At 36.2% G+C, this 21,743-nt stretch overlaps 2 protein-coding genes across 2 annotated transcripts; one reads left to right on the forward strand and one right to left on the reverse strand.

Moving 5' to 3' along the window:
* Positions 1-2,103: 2,103 nt before the first annotated feature.
* LOC135118653 (uncharacterized) lies at positions 2,104-3,340 on the forward strand. The gene is made up of 7 exons (XM_064041223.1): positions 2,104-2,280; positions 2,371-2,437; positions 2,515-2,550; positions 2,660-2,752; positions 2,830-2,904; positions 2,997-3,088; positions 3,181-3,340. Exons 1-7 carry the CDS (start codon positions 2,266-2,268, stop codon positions 3,331-3,333), a joined length of 531 nt encoding a protein of 176 aa, XP_063897293.1. The 5' UTR covers positions 2,104-2,265; the 3' UTR covers positions 3,334-3,340.
* Positions 3,331-5,100, reverse strand: LOC135118652 (putative nuclease HARBI1). Its single transcript, XM_064041222.1, has 5 exons — positions 4,581-5,100; positions 4,153-4,484; positions 3,931-4,075; positions 3,521-3,847; positions 3,331-3,445 (listed from the first exon to the last, which is right to left on the reverse strand). Exons 2-5 carry the CDS (start codon positions 4,324-4,326, stop codon positions 3,384-3,386), a joined length of 708 nt encoding a protein of 235 aa, XP_063897292.1. The 5' UTR covers positions 4,327-4,484; positions 4,581-5,100; the 3' UTR covers positions 3,331-3,383.
* Positions 5,101-21,743: the final 16,643 nt, after the last annotated feature.

The raw sequence follows: 21,743 nt of genomic DNA on the forward strand, positions 1-21,743 counted from the left end.
CTACTTGACATACAATTCCTAACATTACAAAAACATCTAACACAGCATCACATTAGCATTATTAAGGTAGCCACTCACGACCCAACACTGTTTTGTACAACACACTTCACAGAAGTACCTAGTGTTGTGTTTCACAAATAGTTTAAACGAGAAGTATTTAATTTTATGTAGAGGCAACCTTTTTAGGGTTCCGTAGCCAAAATGGCAAAAACGGAACCCTTATAGTTTCGTCATGTCCGTCTGTCCGTCTGTCCGTCTGTCACAGCCGATTTACTCGGAAACTATAAGTACTACAGTGATGAAATTTGATGGGAATATGTGTTGTATGAACCGCTACAAAAATATGACACTAAATAGTAAAAAAAAGAATTGGGGGTGGGGCCCCCCATACATGTAACTGAGGGATGAAATTTTTTTTTTCGATGTACATACCCGTGTGGGGTATCAATGGAAAGGTCTTTTAAAATGATATAAAGTTTTCTAAAAAACATTTTTCTTAAAGTGAACGGTTTTTGAGATATCAGCTCTCAAAGTCGTAAAAAGTATGTCCCCCCCCCTCTATTTTTATAACTACGGGGTATAAAATTCTAAAAAAAATAGAGGTGATGCATGCTAATTAACTCTTTCAACGATTTTTGGTTTGATCAAAGTATCTCTTATAGTTTTTGAGATAGGTTGATTTAACTGTAATTTACGGAACCCTTCGTGCACGAGTCCGACTCGCACTTGGCCGGTTTTTGATATAGCTTGCAGTCTTGGAATAGTTTTTTGAAAAATATGTTGAACAAAAATAATACGATGTAGGAACATACAATCAGTACATAATAAGTACAGTTCAAAAATCACCAAGTCATTTATCATACATATACTTTATTTACCTATAAATTGATTTATTAAATTCAGTCTTACTAACCCGCTTACATTGCATTTTCTAGTTACAACCTTTTCATAATAACTAATAACTCTTTGAAGTTTATTGCGTGCCTTTGTACTTGAAGTTTTCTCAAAAGAAAAAGCAATATTTTTCCACGACGCACCCTGGCTTCAAATTTGACGTAATATTCATAAAGTCTTATGACTTATATAATAAAACAGGGCCTGCAGTCTCGACATAAGATAGCGATTCGATCGCAAACTGACAGTCGCTAAATATTAACGAAAATATTCGCTTGCCATAACGACAGTAACGATAAACGCAAGTCTCGACAGCCGAGATAGCGGGCAACATCGCTAATTATCATGACATATTCGTGTCGGTACGATAGCGAAAACCGTATTCATAGTGCGGTGAATTTGTATTAAAATGTTGCATGTAAAAAAAATCCTTGTATTATAGGGAGAAATGGTAGACAAGATTTGCACAACCAATTTTGTTTCCTTTGACAATTATAAAGAAAATAGATGAACCTTATCATATTAAAACTTTTTGCATCGAACCGTGTAAGTAAAACATACCGTTTTTTAAGAAAACACATATTAAAGATCTTAATAGTTTGCGTACTTGCAATACAGACATAGAACATAAACAAACTGTCAATGTCAAGTTTGTTTGTGCACTTGAACATTGGTTTGATTTATAATAATAATAAAGGAGAACGGTGTATTCATTACTATTCATGGACGGTGAAGTCATTGAAACAGGCGCAGGCCTGCCGGGTGCCAGCAGCTTGAGCGTCAGGTAAGTACATCTACAACGAGAATTTTTTATTCCTATTCTTGGTACTTACTAAATTGAATACTTTGTATACATCCGAAGTATTCTGTGTTTACATAATGACTACTTTAATGTTTCAGGCGTAAGCGTCTGCGTAGCCCTCGTGTTACACCCGCTCAAATTGATGCACTACTATCAATATTAGAAGCGCGTCCATATTTGCACACGCGGAAATTTACCGGCTTGCAGGGCCGGGAAAATTTCGAAACGGGCTGGAGGGAGGTTGCCGAGGAGCTCAATAATCTCCCTAACGGGTCTAGAAAGACACCAGAGCAGTGGATGACGGTAAGTCTTTTCAAAGATTGAATTGGTTTTAATTATAAGCATGTACATGCCACGTCAGTTTTTTATTATTTACTTGAGTTAATTATTCTAATTGTAGGTTTGAGAGACTTAAAAGCCGCGCTTGCAGTAAGGCGGCAAAATTAAAAAAAGAACAAAAACGTACCGGCAACCGAGGCGTCAGCACTGCTCCCCTGACCGAGGCCGAGAGCCGGATAATTTCAATAGTTGGGGCAGATTATTCCTTTGGGACAGACTGCCCGGACGCTATGCCAGAGGAAGATGTAAGTTGTGATTATTGTATTCAATACAATTTAATATTCTCAATCTTTGAATGTTGATAACACTAAAAATACTTTTATTGTTATTTACAGTTATTACAACATGAGATGGAGGCTGGGGTGGTAATCTCTGAGGTTCTCACCTTACCTCATTCTCAGGGTAAGTTTTAAATTAATAGGTACTCAATTCAAAATATAATTATTTTAATTTTAATGTTACTATTTATTTTATTACAGCTAGAGATTTTGTGGAATTGTTACCGACTGAAACAAGTAAGTTGGAGTTTTTAGTAACTAGTTGGTTACTGCTATAATATATTTTATTATGTGTATACATCTGTACACTAATGTTACCAAAATATTAATTAACAAAATATTTTAGCAATCAATGACAGCAGAGCAACGGCTGGTTCTTCACCACCACCCATCCAAGAACAAGTGCAAGATGCCCCTCAGTCGCCAGTACTACAAATGAGTAAGTTGCAGTTATTTTGCTCACCTATGTTTATTTTCATTGATTTTTATTTAATGTGTTATAATTGATAATTCCAGCAGTACGTGGCAGAAGGACAGAAACTGTTGCATCATCAACACCACCACTGCGACAGAGACCCAGAAGAAAGAGGAGTAAGCTTAAATTTTATTTATAATAAAACATTAGTTCTGCAGGTGGGTCAGCCAATAATTCCTACAATACCAATAATTTTGGGTATTTTCAGATCTGAATCCTCGCCAAAGTGTTTCTGAGCAATATAGTGCAGCTCGACGAGAATTTCTAGCAGTTGCAGAAGCAAATGCTGCTACAATGAAGGTGTGTTATAGTGTAAATTTCCTCTTAATTATTATACACACTAGCATGCTAGAGAACATTAAGACACATTCAGTAAATCCAACGTTTTTTAGATGCTGGCAACTGCTGCTCAAGCGCAAGCAGATGCTGCCAAGATGCAGGCTGAGGCAGCCAAGGTACAAGCCGAGGCGACGCTGCAATTGGTAAAAGTCGGAAACAAAATAGCTGACGCAATAAATAATTACATAAATAAAAATAATAAATGATATAAAATGTTTTTATTTGAAACAGTACATAAATGAAAAAAGTATAATAATTATGTGAAACTAGTGTTAATTAGCCTTCTTCTTATGCGCTCTGCAACAGCTCGCCCAGAACCTGCATAACAAAAATAAAATGTATTGGTGTTAGGTATACATACATAGTAAAATAAAAAATCAGTTCATAAGTTACCTGTAACTTCTAACATATCATCATGGAATCTACTATTATCCACCAGCTGCATGGATGTGGTGGACTCTGGTTCCGGTAATTTATATGTTATCCGCATATTGTGGAGCACTGCACATGCGTTAATTATTAGGCCAGCCATATAGGGTTCGTACATTAACTGGCGTTGGTGTGATAGACATCTAAACACAGATTTTAGCACACCGAAGCATCTTTCTATGATGTTCCTAGCTGAGCAGTGTGCTTCGGTATATTTATATTCCGGTGTGCCAGGCTGTTGATGTTTTATGGGAGTCATTAACCACGGTTCCAGAGGATATCCATCATCACCTAAAAGATTAAAAATACAAAGTAATTTCAGAAGTCGAATGGGCAACCTCTTCGAGGCAGATTTATAATGTTCATTTATTTACCAAGCAGCCAAGCACGGCGGTCCCCATTTTCAAAATGTCGCTTCATTGTTGAGCGCACCGGTGAATTTGCCCATATGTGAGCATCATGTCTCGCTCCTGGCCATCGAGCATTAATATTTAAAATAATAAGATCAGGGTCACACACCTGTAATATATTAAATATGTAAGTACATATTTTTCAAACAATATTTTTAGATATTATAGAACTGAAGGTCAACTTACAGCTTGCACATTTAATGAATGGCCCTCATGGTGACCACTCACATAAGACTCCTCATTGGTCTTAGGAGCTAAAATTTTTATATGGGTGCAATCAATGGCTCCAATTACCCCTGGGAATGGCTGTGGGGCATTTCTAAATTTCTGTTTTGCCGCATGGCGTTCTCCTTGAGTCATTGGAAATTTAATATATTTTCTTAAAAGTTTTCATTTATTGCCGAAGTTACAGCCCGGATGACTCGGCTAACAGATTTTTGGCTCATGCTACAACCCCACTGCAAGCCAACAGGTTGTTGGTAGCACCCACATGCGTAAAATCGGAGTGCCGTCAGTATCTAATAAGAAGAAAATTTAAAAAGTTCAACCTTAGTTATAAGAAAAATATATTATAGAAATATTATTTATGCACGGTAGGTCGCAAAGACACTTACTTGGGACTCCACAGAAAGTCCGTAAGGCCGTCGTCTTTGGAGAGATGGACGCAGTTCACTTAGTAGCCTGTGAAACATTTCCTTTGAAATTCTATACATTTGAAGAAATTGGCCATCCTCCAAATCCAAGGGATTTTCATCGTTTCGCTTGTTTCGTGCTATTTGTCGACCCATAAGCACATCGCGTCTGTGCTCGAGCACAACTAAGTCCCATGCTAAATATTCAGAAGCCATTATTTATTAAATTACTATTTATTTAATATTTTCTGACGTAAAATAAACAAATATAGGAACGATATCGATAGTAGCTATCACTTAGCGGGCTGTCAAAAACTGTCGCAAGGAAATTCTATGACATAACGATAAATCGTTATCTTACCGAAAATATTCGGTAACTTTGCGATGACACTCGATAGTTTTGGCAGTAGAGACTACCAAAAATCGTTACGATCGGATCGTTAGGACTTATCGACCGAATTTTGTCGTTAAGCGATCGCTATCTTTGTCGAGACTGCAGGCCCAGGCGTCCTACGGGGCAATAAACTGTTAGAATGACTAATTAAATATTATTTGCATGAAGAAAATTATGAAAGAGGTAATTTTACACGTAATTTTGCCTTCTTAAATTATTCCTTGTCTGTTTTATTTGAGGCACGAAGGTTTTAATTAGAACTTAAAACAAGTAGATGTGTTATACACCAGCTTCCACGGTAGTCTAGCACTTCTTGCACTCGGATAAATAGTATCTTTTATCCTTTTACTGAGTTCAGACTACCTTGGCACCAAGTTTAATAATCAGTTAAGTCGTTTTGGCGCGGAAGTACAACAAACACAACTATTCTTATGTACATTGTAGTTACTTATGATAAACTCTGTATAACATTTACTTTTCCCAAAAATCTATATTTAAAAATGTAATACAAAAACACATCAACAACATGTTGAACCGTGTACCCCGGCCTTAACGAAACTGAATCTCATATGCGCATCACATGCAGATCTTTTGTGTCCGCACAATGGCCATCAGATGCAAACTTTTTAGCTTGTTTTATATGAAAACAAAACGCCATTGTGTTCTAGCTTTATTTTTTAAAATATATTTTTTTCGTGAGCTTAAATTATTGTAGTCGCGTGTATTTGTTTGTTTAGTTTTTGGATGTAAATGTGTTTTGATGAATAGCTCGTGCCTAATTCAAAGTAACTCGGATCGAGTGATCATACATGATTGACCTTCTTCAGAAACGATTCTTCCGTGTTTTGGAAAGTAGGATTAACTATCTAGCAGTTGCAGCTGTCATTTGAACATCTTTCACAGTCGGTATGTGTAGTCAGACGCCAGAAAGTCCGCCATCCATTCTTACCAAGGATTATTGGGTTGCCCGGATAACTGGGTTAAAGAGATCAGATATTCAGTCGCTCCTTGCACTGGTATCCAGCTGCATCCAGTTAGACTGGAAGCCAACCCCAACATAGTTGGGAAAAAAAGGCTCAGAAGATGATGATGATGTTTACGGGGCTAATGTCAAAAACTCTGTTAGTTTAGACTGGAAGCCGAGCCATACTTGGGAAAAAGCTAGGCAGATGATGATGATTGCAAACAGCCCTACTAACCCCTGTTTATCGCGGTCACGTTAACCAAATCACGTTCAGTATCTACGCCATAATAACGCATTATGCATGTTTGTATTATGCATTATGTCATGAGCTTGAGTTATTTATTATAGGCATACTTTATACAGGTTTTGATGGACATTGTTTGTGACCTACATTTGGTTTGGAACATAACTTTTTTGTGGACATTTTGTATGATTGACTTCTTCGGAGATTTGATAATGAAAATCCATTGCCATCAATAAATGATGCTGATTTGCGGCCTACATGTATTTTTGTTTATGTTTTGGAAGGTACGTTAAATTGGTGGGTCCCAGCTGTCATTTAAACATCTTTGCAGTCATTTGGTTAATCAGAGGCTAGAAAGTCTAACAACTGGTCTTACCAAGGGATATCAGATTGCCTGGATAGCTGGTTTGAGGATGTCAAACATGCAGTCATGCCATCTAAAACACTAGTATTGAGCTGCATGCAGTGAGACTAAAAGCCCGACCCAAACATAGTTGGGAAAAGGCTATACAAATGATGAACATAATAAACAAGTTTTCTACAACTAACATTTACCATGCTACTACATACATATTCAGTCCATAACACAAGTTTGTCTCGTTCACAAAATTAAAAGCTACGACTCTATTTGCAAGTCATTATGAACAAAACCTGGTATATTACGTGAAATTTTTCTGTTGTTCCGTATATGAAAAATTTCAGTATAATTTTCGTGTTAAATAAAGTAAGTGTAGGTAAAATATTGCTGTCAGTTTTTCTGGCATCTGGATACCCCTAGGTGAAGATTGCCAAGGATCTTAAAATAATCCACCGATTCTACGTGTCTTTCAAATCAAGTAGGAACTCGTTAAGACATACAAGATCTTTTATCCACGCAGTAACCGGGGCAAGGCTTATTAACCTTATGACATTTAGTCAAGAGCTCCTCTTACCTTTTTTTGTGAGAATCATCAAAGGACCCTCACTGTGAATGTAACGAGAGTGTCTCTTACTTAGAAAAATCAACCATGATTCTTCTGAAGCCTTTCCCAGGGCCACGGTAAATCGCGCGAACAAGCTCGCAAGCCCCAACAGGCTTCGGCTCTAAGGTGGCAAGCTGGGTTTACATACTCTCTTTGAAGAACTGCATACCCAGCATACTATTACCTACTTATTACTTTATCAATCATTAGGAAAATAAATCCCTAATGATGTTCACGGAACCCCAAAAAATAACGAAACAAGAACATTACCAATATTACGTAGTATAAAGTTGGTTAATATTGCTATTTGTGGTCGAAATGAACACGGAGCGAGATTGCGTGAGCGAATTAAATTTAATATGTGGTGAGAGCTCAGTTCTAGTATATACGCATGTTGTTTATGTGTGCGTTCTGTTTGGAGTAATAGACTGGAAATTGTTGATTGGTGAAAGTGGTGGCTATGGGCATTTTTCGTCAAAGAGAGTAACGAGTAGTTCTATGTGAATTCTGTACTAATCTATAATTTGTTTGTACCTTTTTGGAGCTTTTAGTTCGAAACTACTGAATTGATTTTGGTAATTCTTGGAAAGATACATTGTTTCCAAGTAACCTAGGCTATATTTTATCCGGGTACGAGTAGTAGTGCCCGTGGGACGTGTAAAAATAATTATAAGGAATCTTTTATTTATTGTGAGAGAGAAAAATACAGCTAATTACAATCTCATTTGTTCAATCTCTGTATGAATAAGTTGGCTGTAGCAATAGGATGTAAATCGATCCGATATTAATTCTTTAGACTTTAACGCAAAAAAATGTGTCTTCAACTCAAGTCTACCAAAAAAACTTTCAACAACAAAACTACACAACATTGTACTCCAAAAGATTTCAAACTCGAATCAGGAACAAGCTCAGCGCTATTTCAAGCATTGCTAAGAGAGCTCAAAGTGAATGAAACTACCAACCTACGAGCTACAAATTAAACAAAAACCAACCTTATTACCCATAGAATAAAGTCCTGTAAAACCGCAGCAACAACTTTGCTACTTATCTTAAAACACTTCCCAATGCAAATAAGCCACAATTTGGATGTATTCAAGAAAAAGTCTCGGAGATTTTTGTGTCAAAAGATAGTTTCAGCTGCTCTAAAGTGGGGTAAGCACAGTTTAAAGTTGTACGTAAGTTGGCTCGCAAATTGCTTGCCTAATCTCTGAAATGCAAGTTGGTTTGCATTTGGTTTGGCGAAAATTTGTAGTTGGATTTTGGAAAGTTAGAATAGTTTGCGAGAGGGTTTTAAGGACTAGGTAGGGGTAATATGTGTGAATTGTATTCAGTTGGAAAAACTGGAGTGTGTTTCTGGGTACATAGCTATGGGAGAGTTGAAGTAGAAATTTGAAAGACAGAGGTTTCTCGCTGTAAAACCTATAGTGGATGATTAACAGAATTGGATGAACATAAGTGTAGAAGCGCATTCACAAATTAATTCGGACAAAATTGACAGCCCTTAAGCCTAGGCTATCTTTTTACGCAGTTAACTCTAAGTGGCCTCTATCGACTCCTATGAGTTACGATGCTGCAATATTTGTAAGCCATATTTTGATAATATGTTTCAAATACCTATAAATACTCGGATTCTCATTTGAAGGTGCAGCTCAGTATACATAAGCTTCTACTTCATATGCTTCTTATTTCACTCTACACATATTAAGCCGAACAACGCAATTTGAATCTAATATGAACCCTTCAAAATCCTCATGTGTTACCAGCCATATGTAGCATTCAAAAATTTTCGTGGAAATAGCAAAATCCCACTATAGTGCTACATCATAGGACTTACAATTGTATTTTGGAACCTCTGTTCTGCAGTATTTGTGGGTTCGGAGTACTGCAATATGCAATAGGAAAGCCGATTACTTAGGCCTAGTCGTAACTATGATTTTGTATGTACGTATCTACGTATGAATTCCGTTGTGCAGAAATTCGGAACAGGGAAATGAGGGGTTTTGATAGGAACTAATAATTAATCCTAGTATTGTATTAGGTACAGGAAATATTGGTATTGTAATGTTCAAGTTATAGGTAATCAAATTATTGTTTCCATCTACTGCAAAATTATAATGAAGTCTTAAATTGAAATGTTTCGATCCTTATTTTGGAAATAAATAAAAAAAAAAATACGTAAGGAAACCACCGAATTATTTTGTCTTAAAACGCTCCACGGAAGTATTTTTTCTAACTTGTAGCAGGCAACTTAATACCACTGTCTTGAAATTGCCTCTCAAAAATATAAGATCCAAAGCAAAAATCATCCAATTTCGTAAACAACTTAACAAAATTAGTCCTAAAATAAAATAAAACAAGATTTCACTCAACATTCTCCCTAAAAACATAAGCGGAGTCAATGTGACGTAACAAGAACAGACTACCATTATAGGGGGCTATTCTGCACACCTGTTCGACAAAGATGGAAACAAGTCAACAGAATTTTAAGCGAAAATGGAAGGGTTAGAGATAGTCGTGAATGAAATACTGATAGCTAATAGGGAGGTCGGTATTGAATATGTATTAGGCTGTAATTTGTCGCAAATGGCTGCCATTAATGTCTGATTTTGGCTAAGTAAAAGCCGCAAGGGTCGATCGATTATAAGGCTAAGTAACGCTTGGTGGGTCCTGGCTGTCATTTGAACATCTTTGGCAGTCGTTACAGGTAGCCAAAAGCCAGGAAGTCTGACAAAAGATCTTGCTAAGTGACAGGGGGTTACCCGTGTAACTAGGTTTAGGAGGCCAGATAGGTAGTCGTTCCGTGTAAACCACTTATGCTCTGCAGCTTCTGGTTAAGACCGGAAACCGAACAGTTTGGGAAAAGGCTAGGCAACTGATTCATTTTATGGTTTTCATTCGAGGGTCTTTAGTTTTTCTCATTCAGGTGGCTTTTCCACCAAGATTTTCAGTAATAAGACGTGGATACTCGTAAAACCGTTTTTATCGCGGTTTTATTGTGGCTAATAAGGATTTGAGGATTTCAGAGTTAAGGACTTGCCAATGAAATCTCTTTAATTTGAATTTGAGCTAGCTTGCGGACAAAATTTGCGCAGTTTTTACTGTGTTCTGAGACACTAATATAACCTATTATGGTTAATCTAATATTATGAAGCTGAAAAGTTTGTTTCTTTGTCTGTTTGCTTGAACGCGCTAATGTCAGATAACCCATCTATCGAGAAAAGTGGTAGGCTACTTTTTAACCGCGTTTGTGCAGAAATTCACACGTTACGCGGGTGAAATCGCTGGCAGAAGCTAAGTTAACAATACATTGAAACTTACCTACTTCTTAAAATCCGTTTACTCTAAAAGTATTACATTTACATGTATACTGCTCTTTTTATGGTTATAGCACAAAACTGCATCCTGCATGCAGTTACAAAAAGAATATTCATATACTTAACTGCAGTATAACCATTTCAGAGAAAATAAAGAGTGCACCATTATTTAATATTGTTTTGTATAAATGCAACTGCTTGGGTAAGCAACATTAAAAGTCTAACCTCTCTTTGCTAAAAGGGATATGTAAAAATATTACTTGTACAAGTAAAAAGCTACCTTTTTCCGAACTATTGAGGTCTGTTATCAGTCTAATCAGATGCAGAACCTACCAGTGTTTTACATCTCTGTCTGATCTACTTAGAACAATTACCTAGGCGACCCGATACTCCTTGGTAAGACATCCAGTTATCAAGGAGTCAGACTTTCCGGGTTCTGACTACCCGTAACCACTGCCAAAGATGTTTTTACAGTAATTTAACCTTACAAAACGTGGAGGAAATCGTCATAACAAGAAAAGCATTGCTTAACCTTATTATCGATCATGATGAGCTCTATTTTAAAGTTTACTAGATGTGATAACATAATGTGAAAGCTAAATAATCTATAGCAACATAATCTAAACCAATATATCTAAGCCACTTCCAGTAACCCTACATTTGGGATTTCAAACTAATGCTTCGAAGAATACCAGTTTATTTCCTGCATCTGCCTTTAGCTTTACGCTTAAGAGTATTAGTTAATTTGTTCGTTTAATTATGCATTATAAGACGTACCTAATTTTGGTAATAAAGGCATATGTGCCTTGTGTCGTTTTAAGATGATAATGGAGAGATAAGCACAAGTTTTAGGAGGACTGATTTATTATTTATCAGCTTTTCGTAGGAGCATTGAACAGCTATATATACTCTGATGGCTTAATCATTATTTTAGGCGCCAAATACACGCCGATAATTGGCGCGTATACCTACTAAATGTTATAAAGCTGAAGAGTTGGTTACCGCGCTTGACTCCAAGACTACTGGACTGATTTAAAAAAGGATGGCAATGTTAGATCCCTACTAATTTATAAATGCGAAAGTAACTCTGTCTGTCTGTTACGCTTTCACGTCTAAACCATTGAACTGATTTTAATAAAATTTGGTACAGAGATAGACTTGATCTTGAGAAAGAACATAGGATAGTTTTTATCCCGGACTTTTGAAGAATTCTCTTGGAAACGCGATATAACCGAACTCTACGCGGGCGAAGCCGCGGTTGGAAGCTAGTCCATTATATAGTTTCTTTGCTCATTCGTGTCCTAAAAAAATGTCATGTAATTCCTAATTACTTATTTAATTAGTAAAACTTCAGATAGTTCGGCTTCCGTAAATCCTCAGAAGCTTGTTCTTTGATCAAAGCTTCATACAATCAGAATGAATTATCTCTGTATCCGTAGTACTAACATTTGGTATTCCCTTTGATTCCAATTATGTTTCGTAATCTTCGTGTTTCTTGTCTAATTAACTGGCTTTTCTTTTAAGGGATTATTTGTTAAATTGTGCCAGTTTTTCTTGTCTTTTGTTGTTCTGTTTTTAAGGCGAAAAATATAGCCTCGTCTCCACTTAGGATCCAATTTGAGAAATTAAAATTGAGTCAATTTCTATATCCTCATGATCTTTTCTTTTAAGTACGTCACAGGATAGTTTTTATGATACAGGTGGTCACCTATCTATGGATATGGAGTTCTTAACTTGCAGAGCACGTTGTGGCAAATAATCAAAATTAAAATATACATTTGCCACTTCAGACCTTTCAAATCAAGACCTAAAAGACATATTTACATAATAACAGCTTCCAAAACTTTATCTGCAAACATTTGCCGAAAATCAAATTTTGTACAAGTGTACATACATATACATATATACAAGAACATAATTATATGAATCTGTCCAAAGTCAAAACTCAAACTGTGTCGGGATCGCAGGTAGAATAAATTATGTTGGGGCGCCGTGGAAACGTGGGGGACGGAGTTGGTAAGCTGGTGATGTGACATGCTTGTTTGTTCTGCTTGAAAATAAATGGGAATATTTTTGTTTGGATAGTGTTTTGTTTTTGGGAAGTGGTAGGATGAGATGGAGGCAGAAAGATAAGATCTTAAAACTAAAAATATTTAGGTTGCACGAGCCGAGGTATGTTATTATTTTGGATTGAAATTCTAAGGAGCAAAAAACAGATACCAATTTCTAATGGTATTTATCCTATATTGAAAATGTCCCTTATGTTAACACAAACCGATTAAAGTAATCTAAATAAACAGTTATAATATTGGACTATATATTGCTTTTGATAAATCTAACATTTCTAAATAATAAGTCAACAGTATTACTCTTGAAGGTGGTTTAATAGATATAGTCCAAAATAAAAAAAATACACATTAACACAACCATTTACATATATGACCTTCACTTCCAAAAAACCAGACCTCCAATAACACGCCACATCTACCCTCAAATTACCAGCTCCAGTTTTCTAACATCTACCCACCCTGTTTCCATATTGCGGGCTTAATCTGCATGTCGTTACGGCGTGTCTCGACTCATCCATAATTCAGATAATGAGGACAGACTGAATACTGTAGAGACGAATAACTTATTCACCAAGCAAGTTATTTAGATGACATGCTCCTTGACGAAAGAAGAGGGGGTATTTTTAGAAAAAAAAGTTTAAGTAAAGGTAAATCTAAGAAGTAGCAAAGGATTATTTGATGATTAAAGAGGGGGTCAAAAGGACAATGTGCAATTTGTATGGGATTTGGTACCCGCTCCAACAGTACCGTATGATATATCATTAGAAAGGTCAATACAATTGGATTTAAGAACTACATCTACGTTGATGATTTATGAACATTACACATTCTATTAGTCGATGTCAAGCGAAATGGACAAGGATTTGGGATAAACATTTTTTGCCTTGCCAAGACCTACGCAATGGTACTAGAATCAACACTGTTGGGCAGGGTACCAAAACGCCCATCGTCCTTTGGCTGGTGGGTCAAAAGACGTGAAAAACGATATGATTGCAATTGAAGTTACTGTAGACGTCAATAAGTTTTTAGACAATGTTAGTAGTGGCCACGTTAATGCTGATACTCTATGGTGAGGTCAGACTGAATACTGTAGAGACGAATATTTCACCAAGCAAGTTATTTAGATGACATGCTCCTTGAGGAAAGAAGAGGGGGTATTTTTAGAAAAAAAGTCTAAGTAAAGGTAAATGTAAAACGTAGCAAAGGATTATTTGATGATTAAAGAGGGGGTCAAAATTTGACTGGTCAAAAGTCGTGAAAGACGATATGACTGCAATTGAAGTTACTGTAGACGTAAATAAGTTTTTAGACAATGTTAGAAGTGGCCACGTTAATGCTGATACTCTATAGTGAGGACAAACTGAATACTGTAGAGACGAATAACTGATTCAGCAAGCAAGTTATTTAGATGACATGCTCCTTGACGAAAGAAGAGGGGGTATTTTTGAAAAAAAGGATGTGGTCTAAGAGAATCAAGATTAGGGAGAGGGTCAAACATTTGGCTTGTACATCAAAATTCGTGAAAGACGATCTGACTGAAACTAATGTTACTATAAACACAAATAAGTTATTGGACAGATGACATAATGAATACTGTAGAGAGGAATAAGTTATTCAGCAAGCAAGTTATTTAGATGCCATGCTCCTTGAGTGCGGGAAAGAAGAGGGCAGTATTTTTGGAAAAAAATGTTTGCAAGGGTAAAGAAGATTTGGGAGAGGGGCAAAAATGCGGGTTGTGGGACATAAGTAGTGAAAGACAATATTACTGCAATTGAAGTTACTGGAGACGTAAATTAATTTAAAATGCAAGTTATGGTCTTATAAGTGGCCATAATTATTCCGGTGTTGAATGGTGACTACATGCTGAATGCTGTAGACACGAATAAGTTATTCAGCAAGCCAGTTATTTAGATGTTGGTCCTCGAGTGTCGTAACAGTGGTTGAGGAACGGTGGGTATTAAAAAGAGGAAGAAATTTGGAGAAAGAAAACGTTGGCTTGAAGGTTATAAAAAAAAAAAACTAGAAATTATAAATTTGAAAGATGACTACCAAAGTCAGCATAGCTCTGCGCTGTTTATTGTAAATGTGGTTCTAGGGCCATCATTTCAGCTTAGACCTTGACTGTCAGACCATCAACGTTATACTGTCAATTACCGAGCTATTAATGTCAAGGATATACCCAAACCAAATCCTTTCAAAGTTCATTGACCCAAAGCTATTAGGTTTCAAATTCGAAACCTTCTAAATAAACATTTCGAGTAAAATCCAACGTACTAATGAGACCAATTTGCGAAGTATCATTAGAGGAATGTTCTACTTTTTCAATTTATTATTACTTCGTTTTATCGAAAAAATGGCGTTAAAATTTTATTCAGGACGTAAAATACTTGAAATGGATATTTTTTTTTTTTTGGGATCTGTTCAGTAGTTTAGTATTACTATGTAGTTCTAATCAGACCTCTTCATAAAGGGGAAGTGTGTTATTACTAGGGTAATAACAATAATATTGTCTCTTTTTGTGTTACCAATCTCATTTACATTTCAATTTTTAATTATGCCATCCAAACCACTCACACGGTTCCCCTGTTCCTTTCAAAACAGCAGGAGACAAATCAAAGGCGTTTGTATTGCGGCGAGGCTGCATACATTATTAAGCAGAGCCCTGATAAACCGACAAATTCGTGTAACACCACCAACTAACCATTGCTGATCATAAACAAGCCACATGCGATCCGCAACCTTATTGAAAAGGCACAAGCTCCAATATTGAAAAGGTGATGATAAAGGGGTGCAAACTTAAATCTGCCAACTTCAATTTCCCTAACAATTATTTTGCCGTTACTCAACTATTTAATTAGCTCTTATCACAATCACTTAAGGTTGGATTTACATTGTCGGTTGGCTCTTGTAATGGCATAATAAAGGAGCCAGGAAGAGAATTCATCAAGTTTGCTTAAAATGTTGATATTTCAAATTCCAAATCTTTAATGGAGCGAATGTTTGCATTGTAAGGATTGTTAGCATTAGGCGTCTTATTAAAACAAAGTTTAAACGTTGTTTCTTCCGCTTCATTCGATTTCTAACCAAGTTCTTGAGGATTTTCAATTTGAAGTAGACTAAGACTTGGATCGGGTTTCGAGTAGATATTTTAATTTGTTTTGATGTTTCTTGAGAAAACCAAACACCAACGATTGAGCGATTGGAAATGGATTATTTACTTTTCATCGTGTTGCTATGAGATTGATTGCTAGAAGTTTAAGTACTATTTGGAATGTAAATGTTATATTGAGTTCAATTTTAGCTCAAGGATTAAGATTCATTAAAGAACCACACATTAGTCGTTATCTTGTGAATCATGTATAATAAGAAATGTCTTATGCCACTAAGAAAATAACCCGCAATGGAAAATGACTTAAAACGATTTCGTCAAATGAGACCAGCAGTTCCTGAGATAAGCATGCTCAACTAAACAATTAAACATTGCTCGAAAGCGATAAAGTAGTAGATTTCAAATGAAACCAACAATCTTTAAGCCAAGAAATAAACCAAAAACGTTTTTGCTATCTCGCCTCCAAAATTAGCCAGCCTCTTAGAATATCTGTGTACTAAGAAACGTTATTATATGTACTTAGTGTAAATTCAGGGGTTTTAGAGATGCAAGCATGCAGTAGTGGAGAAATTGTTATAATAGAGCTTAAGCACCAGTAAATGCTGTTTATTTTGTTTGTGAATATAGGACTATGTACTATGCTGTTGCTAGAAATTGGCTTGTTCCGATGTGGTAGTAGAGGTTTTATATAAAAGCGTGTGAGCTGTGTAAAATTTATCTATTTTTCAACTAAATATTTTGTTTTGTGTATTTCCATAAAAAATATAGATTTTGCTATAGTGAACAAAGAAAGCCATGAATGCCATGAATCTAGTTTTCAAAGTGAACCATAGTTTGAAAGGTCTTCAAAAAATTACGGGTGTAAAAAAACACAAGGCAGTTTATATACATATTATATCTCATTACAAAGGTATTTCAAATTCCTTCTACTTTTTGTTTAATTACAAATTCAAAGTTCACAGACTTTTCAAAGCTTTTTAGAATAAATGGGTTAAATCAATAGAAGACTAAAATTAGAAATGTTTTATCAGGATCTCCTTGTTTGTCAGAAACTGGAATGAGCAAATAGCAGATACTGCTTCCTGAGTGAGCTACTTCCTGTACCTGGATAAAAAGTGGCCTGTGATGTTATTTTGATGACCCAGTTATTATTACTGTCAAGAGTCATCAAAATCCATGCACCATTTATTGCGTGAAAGGGAATCCATACTTAAATATAAACTTTTGCATTAATTTACTACTAGCCATTTTCTCGCAGTTTAACCCGCATCCCGTGAGATCTACTACCAGAAGAAGAATGTAGCTTAATAAGACAATCTTTTTTCAAATTGATTCAGTAGTTTCGGAGCCTTTAGGGTACCTACGAATAAAAATGTTACCTCTTCAATATATAAGTGGGAAGTAATTTATGTAAATATGTGTAGATATAACCCTTTCTGAGAAGTATTGTATTTCAGTTATTCAAGTTGCTATTTTAGTAATCTCCTTATATTTTCAGTAGGAAGTAAAATAACACAACATCACGACTATTTTTCCCTGTGGAGTTAACAGAGTACGCACAGAGAACTTGCTTGGTTATTTATGTTCCCATGTGTCTTACCATTTAAGCCCCATATGACAACGGGTAAATCCGGGACATTTCCCTTCAGGTGAATACTTCGACTGTTGGCGGGAAGTTCAAATGTAAAGGATTTTTTCAAAATAAATATCAGATTTGAGGCGTGATCTTACCATTTGCGAAAGTAGTAAAATATCCCTTACAATATTTTAGCTTTATTTGTAGCTTTTAATGACTCTAAAAGTGCTATGGGAATTCTTAATCTAACCTGATAAACTTTTTAAAAAAGATTATCTTTATTATAATATGTATGTCTCTTTCTGACCTCGAGACTACAGAGTCCCGGATTTTTGGGGGGCGAACGTGGGGCCGAAGCCCTTTTGAGACAACTTTAATTAAATGGTGACACAAAACCGGCAATTTTCCCTGTATACACTATAGAAATGTACCCAAGGACAATCCCCGGTTCTGTGCTAAACTATTGCTGACTATGGATGAAAACTACTTGGGCTATTTGTGATGGGATGCTAATGGACTAGGAATGGGGAAACTACGGGAACTATGGCACCTGCCGATAACAATGTAATAAAATGTAATAAATGGCAGGTGGAGACTCGTAATTATAATTATATTATTAGGCTTTATCCGATTGCGCGACATAGTTCCCTCGGATGCAAACAAAGTCACGCGCGAAATCTACTTAATTATAGAGTATCAAAACCCTCTGTAAAAAGAAACATACAATCATCCAGATTGAGAAGCTCCTCTTCTTAGGTACGAAGTCGGTAAAAAAATCCCACGCGCGAAATGAGAAGGCACGTTTTATGTTTCTGATATTTCCAACAGCTCATCAAAGAATGTGAGAATGAGTTTTCGAGTGTATTAGAAACTTCCTATCTGCTAAAAATTACTTGGAATTTCGTAGGAGCCGAATGGAGCGTTATAAAGTAATGGCTTCAAAGGGAATATTGAGATGGACTTATTTAAACTGAGGACGTGGTACTCAGGTTACACATGGTTGTAAAAGATGGCGAACGACATGATATATGTATAATGACTGTTAATTATTTCGAATCCATTACCCTCAGAATATCTTTTTTAATTAACATAAAATTGCAATAGTATGAAGTATTTTTCCAAAATGTATCTATCTAGGCATACAATAATAGGACTTGAAATAACATGACAGCTTTTATATAAGCTACTCTTAGTTTGCTTGTTAATATAAGTTTTCTTCTCCTTCTTCCTGTCCTGTTATTTTATTTAGAGTGAGCACAATATGTATCACTTCACTTATTCATGACATATCTCATCTTTTTTCGCCCTCATCAACCATACACATTCACCCACAGCATACTCGTTGTATCTAACTAGGTTATAGATTGAAAAGTTCTCCAATTATAACAGCAGTGTGTCCCAAACAATTCAATGAAACTAGGGCGTTTTTGTCCGCGTTCAGTTTCGTGCTTAGCGCGTTTTTTTTTGCGAAACGAGTTTCCGAATACTCTGTTTTACCGTACCTCCAGTTTTTTGAATCTGCAGGGTATCGGCTGTTTCCCCTTTGTTGCTACTAAAGTTTAGATAATGTGCAAATGTGCTGTTTTTTTGAATATTGGTTCGAAAGCAAATGATCATTAAAGACTCGGCGCTCGGGATTATCTTTTAGCGAAATTTTGAAATTCGATTTTTGTTGAAAGGTTGAGATTTTGAAATCGATCTGTGTGCTATGAAGTTTCAATATAGTAATTGCTTGTTCTAATTCTTTTCTTTGTGAGAGGAAGCCTGTGCCCAGTTGTGAGTGCCTACGATAGAAAGGCTGTCTGTGATGATGACGATGAGCTGCTAGCATTATTTTCCTATTATACATTGATGATTGATACATCCGTACATCGGAGAGCACGTTAATGTCGGCCCTGCACCTGATCTCTCTCCGGTCGTGTCGGATTGCCGTCCCATCGGGCTATGAGAGTGAAGGAATAGTGAGTGCACCAGTGTCTGCGCAAATGCTTATGCACTATAATATGTCCTGCGCAGTTGGCTAATCTCCTTACATGAGAACAGCCGTAGCCGATAATCGGCTAGGAGGACATCATTCCTATTATGTAGAAACAAATTGTAATCTCCAAACATCTAAATTCTCCAAACCTGTGATATCCAAAACAGATCCGTGAACCTTTTAAAGCATTAAAACGTTACCCTAAAAACCCTTGTTTTCCCACCCACACCAATCCCTAATTACCCTTTCGACCCGATCCAATCCTGCACCACAAACAAACTATGCATGTATTCATCACTTGCCAATGTAAATACGCATTTGAACAACGGAGCAAGGAATGATGAGAGGAGATGCTATAATGCAGGTAGGTCAGGCGCCTACTTCTAGGTCAAATAGGTACGGTGGGCATGACCAAAACGATCAGTTACGAGAGAACTAATGAGGTTCTTTAGCATGCCCACTGTGCCCTGAAACTTGCTCGCGGGAGGACCTAACGAGCGCGTCCGACCGTGATCTCGCTGTGGCGGCATATTGGGCTGACAAAGTGTAGTGTCACTGTAAGACATGTCATCGACACGAAAGAAGAAGAAGAATGAGGTTCTTTGAGACATCCGTCAACGATTTTTGGTCGTACAATAAAATAGGGTCCAAAGAATGTATGAGGGCGAAGATAGTAATGTTTCTCTTTCCCCGCATTTTGGCGCGCTACTTTCTTAGGAGATTTTCCGTTATGGCACCTCTGCTACTCATTTTGTTCTCAATACTCAATACGCATTCAAACCGATGCTAATGGACAGTTTAAATTCCATTGCGCCCTTTGATAGGAAAAGCAATAAAATTGGCTTTCAAACGTCAAACGATATGGTAATGTAAGGAGTACCGCTTTTATATTCGGATCACGCTGTCGATATTTCACGGGTAGATCTGGCTGGGTTCGGATAAAGGGTGCCGAAGTGTGGCAGGGGATTCTGTTTTGTTTTTCGTGGAATTTTGGTTTAGTGGGATTTGATAATTTATTTTTGTTTCTTTGGTGGAAGTCGTGAATACTATGAGGGTCGTAATTTGATATCTGGGTACGGCAAAAGTGTAAGGCATATTTTAATATGCATTAGTTTTTTACTGAAAGATAAATCCCTTCTGGTGTCATTTAACCTGTTTAATGACAGTCCATAATGTTGACAGAATATTACTTTGTACATTAACATAACAAAACTGCAAATTAACTGAAAATTATTTGATCCCTAGTCAAATCATAACTTAAACCGTCAGAAAATACCGAATTCCTAAGAATTTTAAAGTCACATTATATCTCTTTTATACCTGACCCATATAACAAAAGCTATGTAAACAATATACCACAGATATATGAAACTATAGACAGACATAAATTCCAACTAAACTGAAACTAGAGCGCACCCAATACTAGGAATCATTCGCTTGTTTTGAAATCCTGCTCATTACATTATACCTACTATCACACTAGTTTTCCCTGAAGAGATAAGCTGAGCTATTATTTCAGTCTATTTTCCAATAGTTCTGTGGAAGTCCCGTTTGGGTGAGTTGCAGGAACTATTGTTTATAAGCAGAAATTCATAGAAGGGAAATTCAGAAATGTTACTAGCATTGCTGAATTTGGTCTTTGATAATAAATAAATTCTAATAACCAGTGTGATGAAGTAAGTACTTAATATACCTACGGCAACGTAACGGATTTTTGCCATATATCTCTTCGATACGGTGTTTGATTGGTAAAATACACTGTATGCATTAACAAAATTGTAGGTATTAACGTTTGATCCTAGTTCAAGGAGAAGATATTATTAATTAGAAGATATGTACTATTAACAACCCTGGGAATTAGCTAATAAGTCTTTTTAATGTATTCCTATAATAGTTATTCTGTATGGTAATCTGTGGATTTATTTGTTACTTTATTATAAGCTCTATATTGTATGCCTACTGTGTAATATACTGCTGTTTGTTATTCCTTTCAAAAAAAAAAAAAAAATTACACTTTATTATCGACGACAAAATTATATATTACTTACGTACTACGTTACTTCTTGAGTAAATTCTTAGCAATAAAACTAACCGAAATCATAGATGAGTTCCACATAACTGATGTCTTTTAATTTAACTCCAAACACATACAGCAGAACTAAAAACTTCGAACATTCAACTAAAACTAAGCACATTTTCATTTTAATACGAAAGCTGTTTCCTCAAAAATAACCGTTTCAAGCACCTGAGCAGATTGCGGGCTTACATTTACACTGAAGGCTTAGTCGCAAACTAAGCCCAATTTCTATAGCACTAAGATCCTTAATTCCTTGAATTGGACTACCACGCACTTTCGTACACACCTTTAAGCGATTATGAAACTTATAGCTTAAGGATTAAGGTTGAAAATTGTGTGGGGATTCTCATCGTTTATTATTGAAATCTTGGGGGTTTATTGAAAATTATGATTTGATCACATTTTTTTTGTGATAAGTGGTATTGTTGAAAAGTTTGGTTCTGGTTTGAATGCGAAAT

The sequence above is a fragment of the Helicoverpa armigera genome, chromosome 24 (assembly GCF_030705265.1).
Source record: "Helicoverpa armigera isolate CAAS_96S chromosome 24, ASM3070526v1, whole genome shotgun sequence".
NCBI lineage: Eukaryota > Metazoa > Arthropoda > Insecta > Lepidoptera > Noctuidae > Helicoverpa > Helicoverpa armigera.

Excerpts from the sequence above, each read along its gene's own strand:
- LOC135118652 (XM_064041222.1), bottom strand. The coding sequence starts at position 4,326 with ATGACTCAAGGAGAACGCCATGCGGCAAAACAGAAATTTAGAAATGCC. Across the intron at positions 4,076-4,152 it reads ATTCATTAAATGTGCAAGCT|GTGTGTGACCCTGATCTTAT; the intron begins GTAAGTTGACCT and ends AATATATTACAG. Across the intron at positions 3,848-3,930 it reads CCGCCGTGCTTGGCTGCTTG|GTGATGATGGATATCCTCTG; the intron begins GTAAATAAATGA and ends TTAATCTTTTAG.
- LOC135118653 (XM_064041223.1), top strand. Across the intron at positions 2,551-2,659 it reads ATTGTTACCGACTGAAACAA|CAATCAATGACAGCAGAGCA; the intron begins GTAAGTTGGAGT and ends AAAATATTTTAG. Across the intron at positions 2,753-2,829 it reads GTCGCCAGTACTACAAATGA|CAGTACGTGGCAGAAGGACA; the intron begins GTAAGTTGCAGT and ends TGATAATTCCAG.